Source organism: Xiphophorus couchianus, chromosome 20 (genome assembly GCF_001444195.1).
Source record: "Xiphophorus couchianus chromosome 20, X_couchianus-1.0, whole genome shotgun sequence".
NCBI lineage: Eukaryota > Metazoa > Chordata > Actinopteri > Cyprinodontiformes > Poeciliidae > Xiphophorus > Xiphophorus couchianus.
Window position 1 is genome coordinate 25,569,305 of NC_040247.1, and position 15,486 is coordinate 25,584,790.

The 15,486-nt window shown below is 39.0% G+C and overlaps 1 protein-coding gene and 4 non-coding genes across 7 annotated transcripts; 1 reads left to right on the forward strand and 4 right to left on the reverse strand.

The window, feature by feature from the left end:
* Positions 1 to 1,159: 1,159 nt before the first annotated feature.
* Positions 1,160 to 14,325, reverse strand: LOC114135758 (store-operated calcium entry regulator STIMATE). 3 transcript variants are annotated; one of them, XM_028003311.1, is made up of 11 exons: positions 14,154 to 14,313; positions 13,399 to 13,810; positions 11,654 to 11,702; positions 11,484 to 11,579; positions 11,251 to 11,372; positions 10,907 to 11,019; positions 10,418 to 10,495; positions 10,188 to 10,331; positions 6,141 to 6,248; positions 2,048 to 2,171; positions 1,160 to 1,483 (listed from the first exon to the last, which is right to left on the reverse strand). In XM_028003311.1, exons 2-11 carry the CDS (start codon positions 13,595 to 13,597, stop codon positions 1,368 to 1,370), a joined length of 1,149 nt encoding a protein of 382 aa, XP_027859112.1. In that variant the 5' UTR covers positions 13,598 to 13,810; positions 14,154 to 14,313; the 3' UTR covers positions 1,160 to 1,367. The 3 variants fall into 3 exon arrangements, with proteins under 3 accessions (XP_027859112.1, XP_027859111.1, XP_027859110.1); XM_028003309.1 differs by lacking the exons at positions 1,160 to 1,483; positions 2,048 to 2,171 and having other exon boundaries at positions 6,121 to 6,248; positions 13,399 to 13,806; positions 14,154 to 14,325; XM_028003310.1 differs by lacking the exons at positions 6,141 to 6,248; positions 10,188 to 10,331; positions 10,418 to 10,495; ... (4 more) ...; positions 13,399 to 13,810; positions 14,154 to 14,313 and adding an exon at positions 2,255 to 2,388.
* trnae-cuc (transfer RNA glutamic acid (anticodon CUC)) lies at positions 1,636 to 1,707 on the forward strand. The gene has a single exon. It is a non-coding gene; the product is annotated as a tRNA-Glu (tRNA).
* On the reverse strand, positions 8,825 to 8,897 carry trnar-acg (transfer RNA arginine (anticodon ACG)). The gene has a single exon. It is a non-coding gene; the product is annotated as a tRNA-Arg (tRNA).
* On the reverse strand, positions 9,238 to 9,310 carry trnar-acg (transfer RNA arginine (anticodon ACG)). Its single transcript has one exon. It is a non-coding gene; the product is annotated as a tRNA-Arg (tRNA).
* Positions 9,651 to 9,723, reverse strand: trnar-acg (transfer RNA arginine (anticodon ACG)). Its single transcript has one exon. It is a non-coding gene; the product is annotated as a tRNA-Arg (tRNA).
* Positions 14,326 to 15,486: the final 1,161 nt, after the last annotated feature.

Genomic DNA, 15,486 nt, shown 5'->3' on the forward strand with positions numbered 1-15,486 from the left:
GTCATGTAGCACAACCTTTTATTTAATATTTTACACCCACTATGTCACTAAAATCAGTCGGTCTTGTAAATATTTTAGCAACCATGAGTCAACAATGACTGGGACACCATACTATATAATCTACTGGGGCACCATACTGTATAATACTACTACATACACTGTACTCAACAGAAGAAGGCTTAATTTTTACAGATCTCATTAGAAGCAATAAAGGCTTTGGGTGCCTCAAGTCATATTCTGCCCCTCCGGACCCCTCCCCTGCTCCGCCCCTGCTGTAATGTAATTTTTTAGAATATCATCCTTCTTCTGCTTGAGGATGTCTGCGTAGTCTTATCATGAGGTTGGTCAATCTGCTCTAGCACAGACCTGTACGCTGTCTTAAAAACACCAGGGGAGACTATGAAGGTGTTTCTTCCCCACCCCACAACTTATCAAATCTGCTCTCCTTGGCATTCAAGAACCACTTCTCTTCCCTTAACAACAGACAAATGGCTCCACAGAATCCTTGGTGCTTAACAACCAAAGATTCACATCTGTAGTCCAATCAAGCCTTTCCTTTCTGACCAGAACCTATGAAAGGAAGCCAGAATCCGCTGTTAGTCAGAGCAGACCTGACAGGATTGGTTTTCATGCTTAGGCGATAAGATAGTATGCAGAGAATATAAAGTTTCTGACAGCATAGTCCGGCAGCTAAATGGACACCTACGTGCAAAAAAAAAAAAAACAAACAAAAAAAAGCATTGGTTTTACCCATTTTTTTTTTTTTTTGCATTTATATTGGTTCAAAAAAACAAACTATGTCTTTAAACAAAACTGTTCAGTTGTGTTGTTCAAGTAACAGTTATTTCAAATTTAGAGAAAATTTTGAAGAGGATTAGGGTCACCGAAAAAAAAAAAAAAGAATTCTGAGATTAAAGTCAGAATTTAATCTGATTTAAATGAAATTCTGTCTTTAATATCAGAATTCTGACAGAAAGTCAGACGACTCAGAATTCTGACTTTAATCTCAGAATTTAAAGTCAAAATTCTGAGATTAAAGTCAGAGATTAATTCTGACTTTAATCTCAGAATTCTTTTTTTTTTTTTGGTGGCCCTAATCCTCTTCCGTAGAAAAAGGACATAACAGTAACAAATGTTTTGGAAATGCAAACGTTTTCAAAACGTTTAAACACAGGAAAGAATATTTATTCGAACAGATGGGCAAATACAAAAAAGTACAACATAACAAACATATCAAAATACAACATCAGAGCAAAGCTGGCTTATTCGTCGCCCTTAAGCTTCACAAATATACACTTTACATTTACCACCGTCCAGTTAATGCCTGTGAAAGCGACAATTTCTAAATTGTTTTTTGACTTCGGTGACTATTTGCCGAACACACTGGCGGAAGGATCCTTGGGAGCAGCAGGCGGGGCAAGAACCGTCTCTGTGCCCGTCCTCATGCCACTGAACACAGACGGAGCCACCTTCCCCATACGCTCTGAACACAGGAGAACAGATATTATTAAAAACAACCCAGCGACTGTCCACCGCAATTAAACAATATGACTTTCTATATGACTATAGAAAGTAAAAGTGTATGAGATGCTACTGTAACAATCATAATCGATGCAGTCACTCCGCTGCCATGGCTCCCTGGTTGTCTAGTGGTTAGGATTCGGCGCTCTCACCGCCGCGGCCCGGGTTCGATTCCCGGTCAGGGAACTACTTATTTCATTTTAGTTTTATTCCGATAAATGTATGTGGATATTCTTAATTTAACGACAGTAAGGCATACACAAACAATTAATCTATCTACAGTGTTTTATTTCCAGTTTTACACTTTTACAAGTTAATGTTTCATACTGCTTATTTCTCACTGCCTTGTCTTGATCTTTAAGCTCTACAGGCAAAAAAATAAAAAAAACTCAAAACAAGACAAACATCTTACACTTCTTGGACCATCGCTTGTCTAAGAGAGGAATAGCCTTTTTTAGAAGTTTTTTTTTAAAAGACTGCACAAATTTCTTGATGTCAGAGTCCGTTACTGAAAGACGGTACTTACCACACTCCACCATGACCTCATAGGTCTTACTTTTGACCTCGCCCTTCAGGCCCAGTTTACTGCGAGCTCCTTTCAAGTCCTCCTCTTTCATCGGTGGCCGCTTCTTCTTTTTCACCTCGCCTGACTAAATAGTGCAACAGCAAGATGTTGAGTTCTGTAGGGAAGCAAGAGCCTGCAAAAAAAATAAAAACATCTGATATAACCTACCTGTGACATGGTTATTACTGCTTCAAGAGTTTGTTCTGATAAGCTGATTGTTGTTTTGCTCTGTGTGTGTGTGTGACTTCTTCGCTAGCAAGCCTGACATTATATATAGTCCCGGTCCTCACCCCGTGAGTCAGGCAGACCCTCCAAACATTGTTGTCAGTGTGTATTATTAGGAGTGACGTGACGGATGGTACAGCTGGAGCGGGTCTCCCGAAAGGCTCACAGGACGACAGCTGATTATTCAAGACGCGACTGGAACAGAAAAGAAAAAATCGAAGAGGATTCGCCGCCCAGGATCACCTCCTTGCTTCAGAGGAGGCAGGGATTCCCACAACTTGATCTAATCCACAATTAATTCCATTTTGGGTGTGGGACTTTTCACAAACTCCCACACCCAAGACGGTTAGGACAGGAACCAACAAAATGGGGGCTTAACTATTGAATAGTCTTAAGGAAAAATGTCCCAGCTTTGAGATTACACTTACAGGCAGCAAGGATATAGTTTTACAAACGTTATTTGTACGTATGAAACAGGTTTTACTATGTGTAAAGATTGTGTAAGTCAAAGCTTATAAAGGAAAAAGAAAACAGTTAAAATAATATGAGTCATTACTCTAGTCAGTATTTTATGTTATAAAGGTGTCGCCCATACGATGGTGGGCAAACTGACTCACTGCTTGTTTTAAATTGCACACTTGATGTGGCGATGTAACACAGAACAGAAAATGAGCACACACATTCACCTTCCTAAAATAATGGCCTAAGTCAATTTTTGCCAAAAGTGATTTTTTGTTTGTTTGGCCTCTATCATTTTTTGGCAATAGAAAGGGGGTGAAATATTTTTTTGTTTTGTTTACAAAAATTACTTTTAGCAACAAAAAAATTTTTTTTTTTCTTGAGGAAGGTGGTGATATGTCACATAGTTCTGGATTAAATAAAAAGTTCAACTAATTTGAAATCATTACTTATATTTATATCCATTTGGTTTATGTAAAACGTAAAAGGTGAGGTTTCTCCTTAATTGGGCTTTTGCTTGGATAAAAATGTAAAATATAATAAATACTAAACATCAGCAGATCATACATAATACCTACATCACTCAACATGTATGCTGATGACTCACATCTTTATATCTTTTATTATTAGGTGACTTGGATCCGTACTGGGGGGAAGAGAAAATCCCAAATGGTACAAATCTCATTGAAAACCTGAGAGAATAAATGTTAATGTAGCAAAATCTAATATGGACACACCAAATATATTTAGTTTTATAGTTAGTGGAGACTCTAAACCCTTATCAACACTCTATAGTTAGTGGTAACACATCCCTTTAATTCCCATTTACAGTCTCTTTAAGTTACAAATAACCATGTTCATCTCAGTTGTCCATTTAATATTTGGAAAAGGCTGGGGAGAGGGAAGAAGTAAGCTCGTCACATTTTACACCACCAGGAATAGATATCAAAGTGCTTTTTGGTTATTAAACATAAAAACCTTGTTTATGACAATAATATAACAGACCAATGTCTTAAAGTAGAATAATAACTAAATTCACTGCCTTTATTCTCTCTATGATAAATCACTTGTCCTTTAATTGTCTAATGATTTAAGCTTTTAAAATATCGCGGGAGCTCTTTGTCCCGTATGAGAAGAGCTGCAGAGACACACCGACTGCTGCGAAAGGGCTTTCTGCCTTCAAATGTGCCACATGAAAAATGCTGAAAATCAATGAAAACATGACAAGCAAATCTTCACAGTTGATGTAACTTAGTTTACTGTTAATGAGAACCAAAGGTCATTTCATCGCACGCTTGAAGCTGCAGCTATATTTGGATATACACACCATCATTCACACACACACACCCACACACCTTTCTCTCAGCTGTCTGGTCCACAGTCATCATTTACAGTTTAGAGGTCAGAGTAAGTCACATTCTGAACATCAGAGCTCGCCAGGTGTTGCCTCATGCTTGAAGATCCGAAGCTCCTTTTGCAGGCAAAAAAATAAATAAATAAAAAAATACTAAAAATACCAACAGGTACAGGTCACTTCGCCTCCTTCGTCGTTTCGTACTTGTGCAGTTTTGTACACACCCACCCAAAAAAAAGAAGAAAGTTGCCATTAATTCGTACACGCCATATGAACGCTTTGTATGTGCTTTTGAAACAGATGATTTTAAGTAATTTTCTGCTTTATATATTTAGTCCAATATGAGAAAGTATGGTTACAGAACATCAATACATATGTAATGCCAGAAGGTTGCTCTTAGTTCAAAGTTTCTACACGTTTTTCCAAGAGAAAAATACAGACTCAAATTTCCAGAATTCATTCCATTTAAAAATATCAAGTACAAAAGTTGACTATGGCAGGAACTAGAGAAAGCAGATTGATGAGAAGAAAGATGGACGGAAGGACATGAGGAAAGGGGGAAAAAAGGGATTCAGAATAAAGTTCAAAATTATCTAATGTTTCCCCCATATTCACTCCTTTTTCTCCCCCCGATACTTATTATCCAGGTCTGGAAAATACAGAAACAAAACGGTGTACTTTCTCAGATTGTGTAAGAGCTATTTTTAACTGTTTGTTGAGAGGGTAATAAGCTGTCAATTTGCCCAAACAAAGATCAGAATGAACAGCAGCAAAAGAAAAAAGGACCTCAAAGGCAATCCTGATATAATATAACCCTAACAAAAATATGAAACCGTCTTAATAAACTCCACATCTTTAAAAATACCTGACAACCACGAAGCAAACAAAAAAAAACAAACAAAAAAAAATCAAACCCTACTTGATGTGCCAACCGCATAAGTACGTGGGTGTAATACGCTTTGGAAGGGACAAAGAGGCAAGGCGCGGGTCAGAAACGAGACTACAAATTGGTAAAGGAGGGAACTGACCTGCAGTCCGTACAAACAAACTCCACACACCAAAGGACAAAACAAAGACAAGGGAAAAAAACTAAGAAGAAGTTATGAACATGTGCAAAAGAAGGAGCTCCTCTGTAAAGTCTCTCTGCAGGAATGAAACACACTTTGGAGGCAAGCAGAGTCATCTTTTTGGCCTAAGAAAATGAAAATTGAAAAATCAAACCAAAGACAAACCAACAAACAAAAATTCAAAAACACAAAGGAACAAAACTCGTAACAAATCCAAACAAATGAGAGTTCTTCATTAAATGTCTGACAGACTGAGTTGACACTAGAAATCTCTTCGCAGTCCTCGTTTGTTAGATTCCATGAATTAACAAACTCCCTTTGACAAAAGCAAGATCACACAGAAGATGTACAGTGATTAAGTTTGTTACTGTGCTGGAAGGGAGAAAGAATGCTCACACCTTCACTCACATGTATTGTTCATATACCGCAGGCCATGATGGTACTTCTACACAAAAGGACGAAGCTGAAGTGAAGGTCGCATCAGAGCTTCAAATATGTAAGGAACACGTTAAGGAAGGAAATGTAAGTGATATCACAGTTGGGTTAGTTTGCATATCTGTCTCTCGAGGCCACCAACTGAAATGATCCGAGACGCACAAGTCCAGTCAGGAATTTAGTGTCATTCGTCTCCCATTATGCAAATATTAGCACTTTGTTGATCCATTTACAAACACAACAGTTCTCTCAAAGTGCAAAGTCGACATGCAGCAATTATCCAAAGGTAAACCTGCGAAAAGAAAAAAGTGTATTTCGGCGTCCCAAGACAAAAACTTTCCTTTTTTTTTTGCGTACCAATCCTCTGGGAATGATCAGGGAAGGAAACTCCACGTACAGTGTCGTCTTTGAAGAGGACCAACAGCTGTTGTGGTTTGTGGAGGTAAAGGAATGTAGGTGGACTTGAGGAGAAAAGAAACGTTTTTATACATAAAGGCGGCAGAGCTCATCAAACGGGAATCCCCATTCGAAGCTTTTTCTTTTTGACCGTCTTCAGACCGGCGAGTCGCCGGACATCGTCTTCATCCGACTCATCCATCTCATCGTCGGCTGAGAATAGGATCTGAGGAACATCAAGAAAAGGTAGGTTGGATAAGTTTTAAGATAATTCCAAACCTGAATATACCGGACTGGGTTTCTTGTTGCAACCCTTATGGTGCGTTCACACCAAACGCAAACTTACACACGTCAAAAAACGCGCCCGACGCTTAAGGTTCGACGTTTGTGCACACGCACAACAAATGCGTCTTGAGCATCAGTGGCATCTGGTTTACATTCAAAGTCTATGTGGAGGCGCGTCAGAATCGCTCTAGCTGTTGCTTTCCGTTGCCGACCTTTTTTCCTGCTCAAATTGCTCCAAATGGTTCAAATTGCGCTGGGCCTTCGATGCGCCTCCACGTAGACATTGAATGTAAACCAGACGCGCCTGATGCTCAAAACACTTTTGGTGTGAACGCACCACTAGAAAGTGAAAGACTGTGACCACTCAACCAATGCAAATGAGATTCTAAGCAGTTTTTCACAATGCTAACAGGGATTTTTGCAACCTGTGGCTCTGGAGCTGCATTTAGTTCCTTAGAATGTGGCTTTTAATAATTTTGTCCAAAGATTTTAAGGAATCAAATAATATTTAAAAATGTGAAGGTAAATTAAAAAATTTTTTAAAAGACTTGACTTCAGCAGTTTTTCTAGGCATTTCTATGCAATATATGAATAACAGTTTCACAAGGAATGATGCTAGTGGTGTTTCGTTTTTGTCAATGGGTTGCAAACTATATACCTTTTGGTATGGTTTATGCAAAGAATATGCATTAACCTAAAAAACAAAGCTTTATTATAGAATTTGGATTTTTAAAATAAAGAACAAAACTTTTATTTTCGCTCATTTTGACTCATGTAGGTTTTAAAGCTCTAAAAACGTTTTGTTTATCTGGATTCAAGGCAAAAATGTCTCTTAGGTTTGGAGAGGTTGCTGACCCCAGGTCTAGCCTTTGGACATGGGTCAAAAGGTCACTGGTCATAACTTTCACCAAGCTGAGAGGGGCTGACAGCCAATTTTAAATCACAAAAAAGAACACAAAGAAAAACTAAGAACCAAAGCAGCAAAGGTAAAATAGATAACACTGCTGCTATCTAGTTGCTTTTGTTATCTGGTTTCAGTCTGATGAATTTGTTCCAACAACAGAAACAAGAGATGTGTAAAAGAGTTGGATTTATTTCTTCAGACAGCCCCCAAGTGGCAGAGTCATGTTATAACGTGTAGAAAGCATTCAGAGAGAACATGGCACCACCTAACCCAAACACATCTGCTAGAGACTATTACTATTATTACTATTAGGACAGAAAAACTACCAGTCTTCAACATCTACAACAAGGGACAGCATAGGCTGTACTTCTTGAGGAAGTCTGTTGTTGAGATCGTCATCTCTTCTGCAGTCCTCTGTTGGGGCAGCAGCATCAGGTCCAGGGACCTAAAAAGGCTCGACAACCTGATACAGAAGCACCAGTTCTGTTCTGGAAACGGCTTTTTTTGATTTGATGTAAAAATCAAGAAAATTATGAACAATCCTGAACATCCTTTTCTTGAGACTGTCATAGAAAAACAGAGTGTCTTCGGTCAGAGCCCTCTTCAAATTTGCTTTAATACAGACTGCTATAGGAGATCCTCCCTGCCTATAACCATCACTGTCTATATCAACTCTTAAGAGCCTTGAATAATATGAGTCATAAAAACATTTAATTTCCCTTTGAGATCATTAAGTGTGTATAATTTTTGACATAAAACAGTGGTAATGCCAAAAATGTAAAACAATGATTTGAGTTGAGAGATCCCACATTAAACCTCAGTGCTGACTTCCACTACACTCACTGACTCACCGTCCCTGGTAATTCACAGGTTTGGATTTTGAGCCTTCATCCCTGTCCCCTGGGTTTGTTTATTAATCAAGAAAATGTCATTATGTTTTCATCTCATAAGCCTTATAGCAAATAAAAAATGTGCACACCCCAATAACAGTCATAATACTGACTAATCCCGTAATACTTGACTACTAAATCTTTGTAAGAGGCAATAAACTTATAAAAAGGCTTGTAAATCAAATAGCCTTTTTTTTCAAATGCCTAAATATATATTTTGTACAGTTTTTATAATGATCCTACTGAGTTGCACATTTCTTCAGCTGTATACAGCTGACCCAACATACTGGAGCTCTGCTTGGGTTGCTAGGTAACAGGGTTAGGGTTTCTATGTGAGGGGAAAGGCTTACATGGGGTTGCTAGGTAACAGTGCAGTCCCCACGAATGTGACTAAACAATTAGGAGATTTTTGAAACTACTAATTTTTCCAGACACCAAAAAAACATGAACTTATTGCCAAGAAACAGCTGGTTGCTTTATTTTAAACACGTGGGCAGCTTTTAGAAGTAGTTAAGACCCAAATGAAAGCCACTGCCACTGCTGCTGTTAGAACTGAATTTCCCCACATTGGGAAAATAAAGAACATTTCTATTTCTTATCATACTATAAAGAGTTATTTGAACACAGTCCAACATTAAAGAGCCATTTTTTTTAGATGTTCATATTCAGAAGCACAATTTGCTACAATCCACCTGAATAACATGGTGGAAAAAGGAAAAGAATCGAGCCAGCCAGGAGTCGAACCTAGAATCTTCTGATCCGTAGTCAGACGCGTTATCCATTGCGCCACTGGCCCATTGAGAGCAACTGAACCCCACCTAGTCTAAAACAAACCACTAGTGAAGAACGACTTTCTGGAAGTGAGTAATAAATCCCTTAATCAATCACTGAGTCTATAGCATCTTGCTCTTTCTCTCTAGTAGTACATTTGAGGGCAGACTGGACTAAATACAGAAACAAAGGAAAATTCGAATATTCAAGTATTTGAAATTTCCTTTCAAATACCACAGCCCAATGATAAAAATTATTTGGCCTTACAACCTCTACATTTCAACAGAATGTTTATAAGGTAAAGATGTTTTACATCTGTACAGATTAAGGCTTAAATTACTAAAAATAGCAACAAGGAAAAGAATCGAGCCAGCCAGGAGTCGAACCTAGAATCTTCTGATCCGTAGTCAGACGCGTTATCCATTGCGCCACTGGCCCATTGAGAGCAACTGAACCCCACCTAGTCTAAAACAAACCACTAGTGAAGAACGACTTTCTGGAAGTGAGTAATAAATCCCTTAATCAATCACTGAGTCTATAGCATCTTGCTCTTTCTCTCTAGTAGTACATTTGAGGGCAGACTGGACTAAATACAGAAACAAAGGAAAATTCGAATATTCAAGTATTTGAAATTTCCTTTCAAATACCACAGCACAATGATAAAAATTATTTGGCCTTACAACCTCTACATTTCAACAGAATGTTTATAAGGTAAAGATGTTTTACATCTGTACAGATTAAGGCTTAAATTACTAAAAATAGCAACAAGGAAAAGAATCGAGCCAGCCAGGAGTCGAACCTAGAATCTTCTGATCCGTAGTCAGACGCGTTATCCATTGCGCCACTGGCCCTCACAATACATACAGAGGAGCACTTCCTTCACAGCTCAGCTGGGCCAGCCCATGACCCAGCCCCCACATTTGCACTCAAAGTCTTGCTCCGACAACAGCAGCAGCACAGAGGCAAGGAAGTGAAAAAACACAAAGCTGGGTTTTGTTTGTGCTGCTCCAGGCAAGTACTACTTTGTAAACCGAAACTGTTTTACAATAAAGTGAAAAAGGGGAGAACTGAAGAAAACAAATCACATGCAAAATCTGAAGTTCTTACAAGGCATGATCCAAACTCCTCATTATGGCACAGTTAGCCACACCAAATCTGTAAAGACCTTTTTATAATCTGCAGGGACTAAAAAAAAAAGCATAGTCAGGCAACCCTAAAACCTGAACTGTTTGAAGGATTTCTTGTAAATTGAAAAGGGGAGGTACTCTCCTTTTCAATTTAAGAGGTTGGTTATAACTTCCTATTTCAGTCTTACCTCTGATTCTGAGTCATCGTGAGAAAGTGCTCGTCTGTAGCGAACTTTGCTGTTCCCACGCGAGTCCTCTTCCCTCTCCTCAAGCTTTGCTTTTGTCCTGTGCTTCTTCATTAGGAAATTATCAACCACCCAAAACATGAGGGCCTAAACCAAACAATGTACCCAACAACAAAGTGTTACCTGCATGAACCGACTCAGGTTGTGTGACTTACAAGCATTGGCGGACTTACATTGACGAAGAATGGAACGATGAGCATGACAATGGCCAGCTCCAGGTCAGGATTCTCTATGGGATTAAGGAGAGCCAGCTGGGACACAAGCACACAATAAAACACATGGTCATAATGCTGCATAGAACCACCTCGCTGCGTCTCCAACATGGTTTATGTCAAACAGTTAACAGGGCTTTCTTTCTCTTTAAACAGGACAGATTTACCAGAATTAAAATACTATTAAAGTGATTTCTGAAGACAATTGTTTGTACTGGAAATTATTTAGAGGAATCAAACTAAAAAGGGGGTGATTAAATAGTATGTGTCAAAGAATTTTGAACCCCATGAATTGTTTTCTTATTAATACACAATAATTCACTGCCTTGTGTTGGTTTATCACAAAAATCACAATGAAATAAAATTAAGCTTGTTGTCTCGTAAAAACATGACCCTAACAGGAAGGAAAAGGTGTGGAAAAAATAAAAGGTAATTTTTTATATTTTTTACCTTCTTCCACTGGGGGATAAGTAGAAGCAACATCATGAGAACTTTCTCGAACATCACAATGAGGATATACAGGATGCATTGGCCCAACCACGCAGTGCACTGCACTGGCTCTCCTACACAGATAAGAATGCAAACCATAACTAAATAAAAGATTAAAAAAGGAATTTTATTCATATTTAATTAAAAATAACGTGCGACAAGTCAGTGTTTACTTTCTGATGCATAAATTCTTGGAAAGTTAAATTTAGTTTGAGAACGTAAGCGCCTACTGCCCTCTAGTGGACATAAGAGGCATAGAAAGACCCTTCTACTCAGACTGATAAACACATACATGTTGGCCTCACCATATTCTCCAAAACGTAGAGAATCCCACTGCCTCCATTCAACAACAGCACTGACAACCTTCACGCCTGCATATATGAGCAACATGCCCAGAGAGGCATCCAACAAGAAGTTAATGAGGTACCTGGAAAAGAAGACAAAGGGGAAACCTGTTAGAACCTTCTTGCCGAGTTAGAGGAGTAAAAATCATAAATCTTAAGATTCTTTGGAGATGCGGTGCCAGAAAAATACCCACAGCGAGCAGGGATCCTCCTCCGTAAGGTCTGACAAATACACGTTAGCAAAGTGGATGAAGAGCATCCCAATTGCTTGCTTTGAGGTGTCCAGGAACCTGAATGCAGATGGCTGAGTTAGTTCCAAGGTTCGCCAAAAAAACATTAGCGTTGATCAGCTCACTTGACTTACCAAATCTTCCAGGGTCTCCTTTCATGTTTGGGCTCCCTGAAGCGTTTTACTGTAAAGAACAGAGCGCCACACAGATGGGGGTTATTTTTATTTTTTAAATCAACTATTATCAGCTTTTATGCTTTATGAACAGAAAGGGAGAAATATGTGTCTATCAGGTCACCAAAAAAAAGGGAACATGGTTTATAATCATCTAGTTTCTGAAATCTTTAAAAAGGCATAAGCAAACAAAAAAATTATAATGCCTCATTATAGCCTATAGTAGAATAAACAGCAGCTGATGATGGAGAGACAAAACAAGATTATAATGTTTTACAACAAATTAGGAGGGGGTTGTGCGAACAGGCTCGCTACCAATGGCAACGAGATATCCAACACAAGTCAAGCTCCTCTCTCTCTTCACAATAGTCACTTGTTTTGCAGAACTGTTTTGTTTGTCTCTGAGGACAAATAGTAAAAAAAAAAAAGTTGTAGATCACAAGCTGAATATAAAGTAGCAATCTCAAAAAAGGTTTGGAAAATCTATAATCAGGGGTTAATAGTGTCTTTTTAGTGTGAAGAAACTGCAAACGATGACCTCGATTTGTGGTGTCAACACTGACGCCATACCAAACACAACCTGCAATGTGCAGCTGGGTGTGTTGTGAACGCAAGCAGAAGTCTAGACTTCTCCTTCTGCCAAAATCACCTGCCTCATGCACAGATCTGAAAACAACAACAAAAAAACCCCAGCTCATTCTTTTTTGTTGGTGAATTTAACAGATTGTATTTCTTCCAGTGTCAAGTTTAAGAATTTATGCTAAATCATCAGAATACATAGAGTTGACAACAGCGAAGGGCATCTACGATCTCCAGATTCAACGTCTCTTCAATTCATGAAAAAACTGTTTTTAGCGATGAGTTTCTGAAATAACCAATAACACATTTCAGAACAAATTTGGTACAAAAAAATAGCAGAGGAACTGTAATGTATAGTGAGGCGAGTACTGCACTATAAATTATTGTAATTCTACTTGATATAACTCATTATTTAAAACTTTAAAAAAAAAGGTAGCACTTCACTGAATCTAAAGAAAATTCTCATTATATTACTTTATGTTTTGTCACAATCTGGTCAGATGAGACTGACATTTAACTTTTTTTTTGGCCTACATGCAGTGACATGTTTTGCAGAAGTATAACACTGTACACGTCATCTTCACAGGTAATGTTATCTTAATGTTGCATTTTCCTTCTACTTTACAATTATGCACTACTTAGAGTTGGTCAACCACATAACATCCCAGTGAAATGCATAAAAATTCAAGGTCAAGTGACAAAATCTAGGAGGAGGGAAGGTGCATACTTTTTGTAAGTCACTATTTAATCAAGACCATCAACAACCCCTTTCCTCAAGTCACGTTCTTGGTCCTAACAAGAATGTCCTTGAGCAAGGTGCCGAGATTTAGCCAGCTTCAACTTTTCTTGGCTTGCTCAGCATATTTGTAGTAAAATATGCCTCGATAAATGAAGAAAATGAACGTTTACACAGGAACCAAGAGTGAGGTGTAGTGTTATAGTGAAGGGGGGATGCTTTGATTTCATTCATGCGTCTCCTTTGGGGAGCCCGTGTTCATGCTGCCTGCCAGCTGAGATCAATACAGCATTGGGTTAATCCAGTGGTGCGACTGGATAAAGGCGGCTTCCTCCAGCAGCAGCCCGGTGTCAGATATCCGACACGCAGCAGCTTTTTGGATCATACTCACACATGAGCGTGCTGAAAGCCATCACGGCCAGGAGGCCCTGCAGGAAGATCCCGAAGGAGTCCATCAGGGCGCCGTTCTCGCAGCCCCGAGTATCCGCACCCGGGCCCGGGCTGGAGGACGCGTTGGCCACAGACACCGCGGGCAGAGCCGCGCCTCCCGGACCGGCTGCCAACGTGTCTCCTCCGCTCACAGCAGCCATTGCAGCAGAGTTATCCGGACCGCTCTACCCAATGAATTGACTCTCCCCACCGAGAGCCAGGTCTCTGCCCGGTAACTGTCAGCTGCTGGCGGGTGTGTCAGGCTGGGCAGTCCTCGCTGAAAGACGGTCGCATCCTCTTCGAAGGCTCGCACTCATTCTCCTGCTCCGTACCGCTCGGCCATAGCTGCTCGGTCATTCGAGAGGTCAAGCTGTCTGAACAAAAAAAGTTGCAACATTAGAAAGCCATAACAGATGCTTTCCAAGGTCTGTGCAGGGCACAACCATGTTTGTTTTCTCAACCTGCGTCGAAACGGACACTGGTGGCTAAATGTGTGCTATGTAGCTAATAAAACCCGGAGTTACAGCCCCTCCAACCCGAGTCACGTCGTAGGTTAGACAGCATTAAGAGGAAAAATAAATAAATAAATGAAAAATTTCCGCTCGGAGTCAAAAGCGGTCCCGCTGCTGCTACTAGCACTTACAGCGTTAGCGTCTATCCACGCTATCCATTTAAGTGGAGCTAATGCTAAGCTAGCGAAGTTGAACTTTCTCTTACGTCAAACGCGGAACTTGTCCCGTCGCTCATGGCACTCAGAGGAGTCCGCGAAAAAGAGACTTTTAAAAATGGGAAATAATGGCTCGGACACGTCCAGCTGCCTCCCTGCCCAGCAGCGTCTGCTCCTGTTGACAGGCGGTGTCACGTGACCTGAGCGTAGCCGCACGAACTGCATGCTGGGAAATGTGCCATAGCGCATGGCATGCTGGGTCATTTGTGTTGTGTTGTTTGTAGTAGGGCGTGAAGTGAGATGAACACAGTTCAGTAAATAGTGAAATAAATAATTGTATATGTGTGATGACTAAAATAAACACGAACCTCTGGATGACCAAACAAATAAAAGTTGATTTAAAAAAAATATATATATATATATATATACAAAATCAATAATGAATGAAAAGTGGAAATTAATAAATATTTCATACACGTTCAAAGCATAATATGATGTATGTATATCATGTGTATGTTTTGATTATTTGAAGCATCTTTACTGTTGTGCGCATCATATATTTTTATATTTATACACAATATCTATATCTCTTGCTATAACCCCTTATAGTCCATACATACATAGTCTTGTACGTCTGTAAATAAATATTTATATCTCGTAGAGCACTTCTGGATAGATGCAAACTACATCTCGTTGCTTGTACTTGTGACAGTGCAATGACAATAAAGTTTAATTATATTCTATTCTTTTCTATTCTATCAAACAAGGGAACACCAAACAGACGTGATTTTTTTATTTTATAGGAATCAAAATAATCATATTATATTAGCAGTTTTTTTGGGGGGGGGGGGGGGGTTTTAGGAAACGGTCAAAATGGGATATGCAAAAATTTAGTCTGATTTATTTTTTGTCAATTAAATTGACTGTAGGAGGCGCTGTTGCTTCTGTTGTGGTAACAGATATTTTCCTCTCCCATCACATAAACATGGATGAGTAAGAAAATAAACGTTAATTTTGATAGGTTTTGATTATTACTTTTTAAAATCGTTATGTTTTTAAAAATAGTTTTTGCTACCATAGTGATGTCATGCATTTCAAAAATAATGGCTACAAATACATGTACATATTGTTTTTTTTAAATCTATTCCTTTAAATTTAATGTATTTATACTTTGTCTAATTCCTTTGTTAGCGCATGCAGACTTGATCAATAAAGCTGATTCTGACATGTTGTTGGAGAAGCACCTCACAGCCAAGTTGAGGTGTGGGGAGCGTCAGAATGAGAGAAAAATCTGCCAATTTTTTCTGTCTCTTCACAGCTGAGTTTTGACATTTATTATTTTAAATAAGGTTTTATCACTTAACTGCTTCAAAAAAGGTCTTG

Excerpts from the sequence above, each read along its gene's own strand:
- LOC114135758 (XM_028003311.1), bottom strand. The coding sequence starts at position 13,597 with ATGGCTGCTGTGAGCGGAGGAGACACGTTGGCAGCCGGTCCGGGAGGC. Across the intron at positions 11,580-11,653 it reads AGGAGACCCTGGAAGATTTG|GTTCCTGGACACCTCAAAGC; the intron begins GTAAGTCAAGTG and ends ATCTGCATTCAG. Across the intron at positions 11,020-11,250 it reads TCTACGTTTTGGAGAATATG|GAGAGCCAGTGCAGTGCACT; the intron begins GTGAGGCCAACA and ends TTATCTGTGTAG.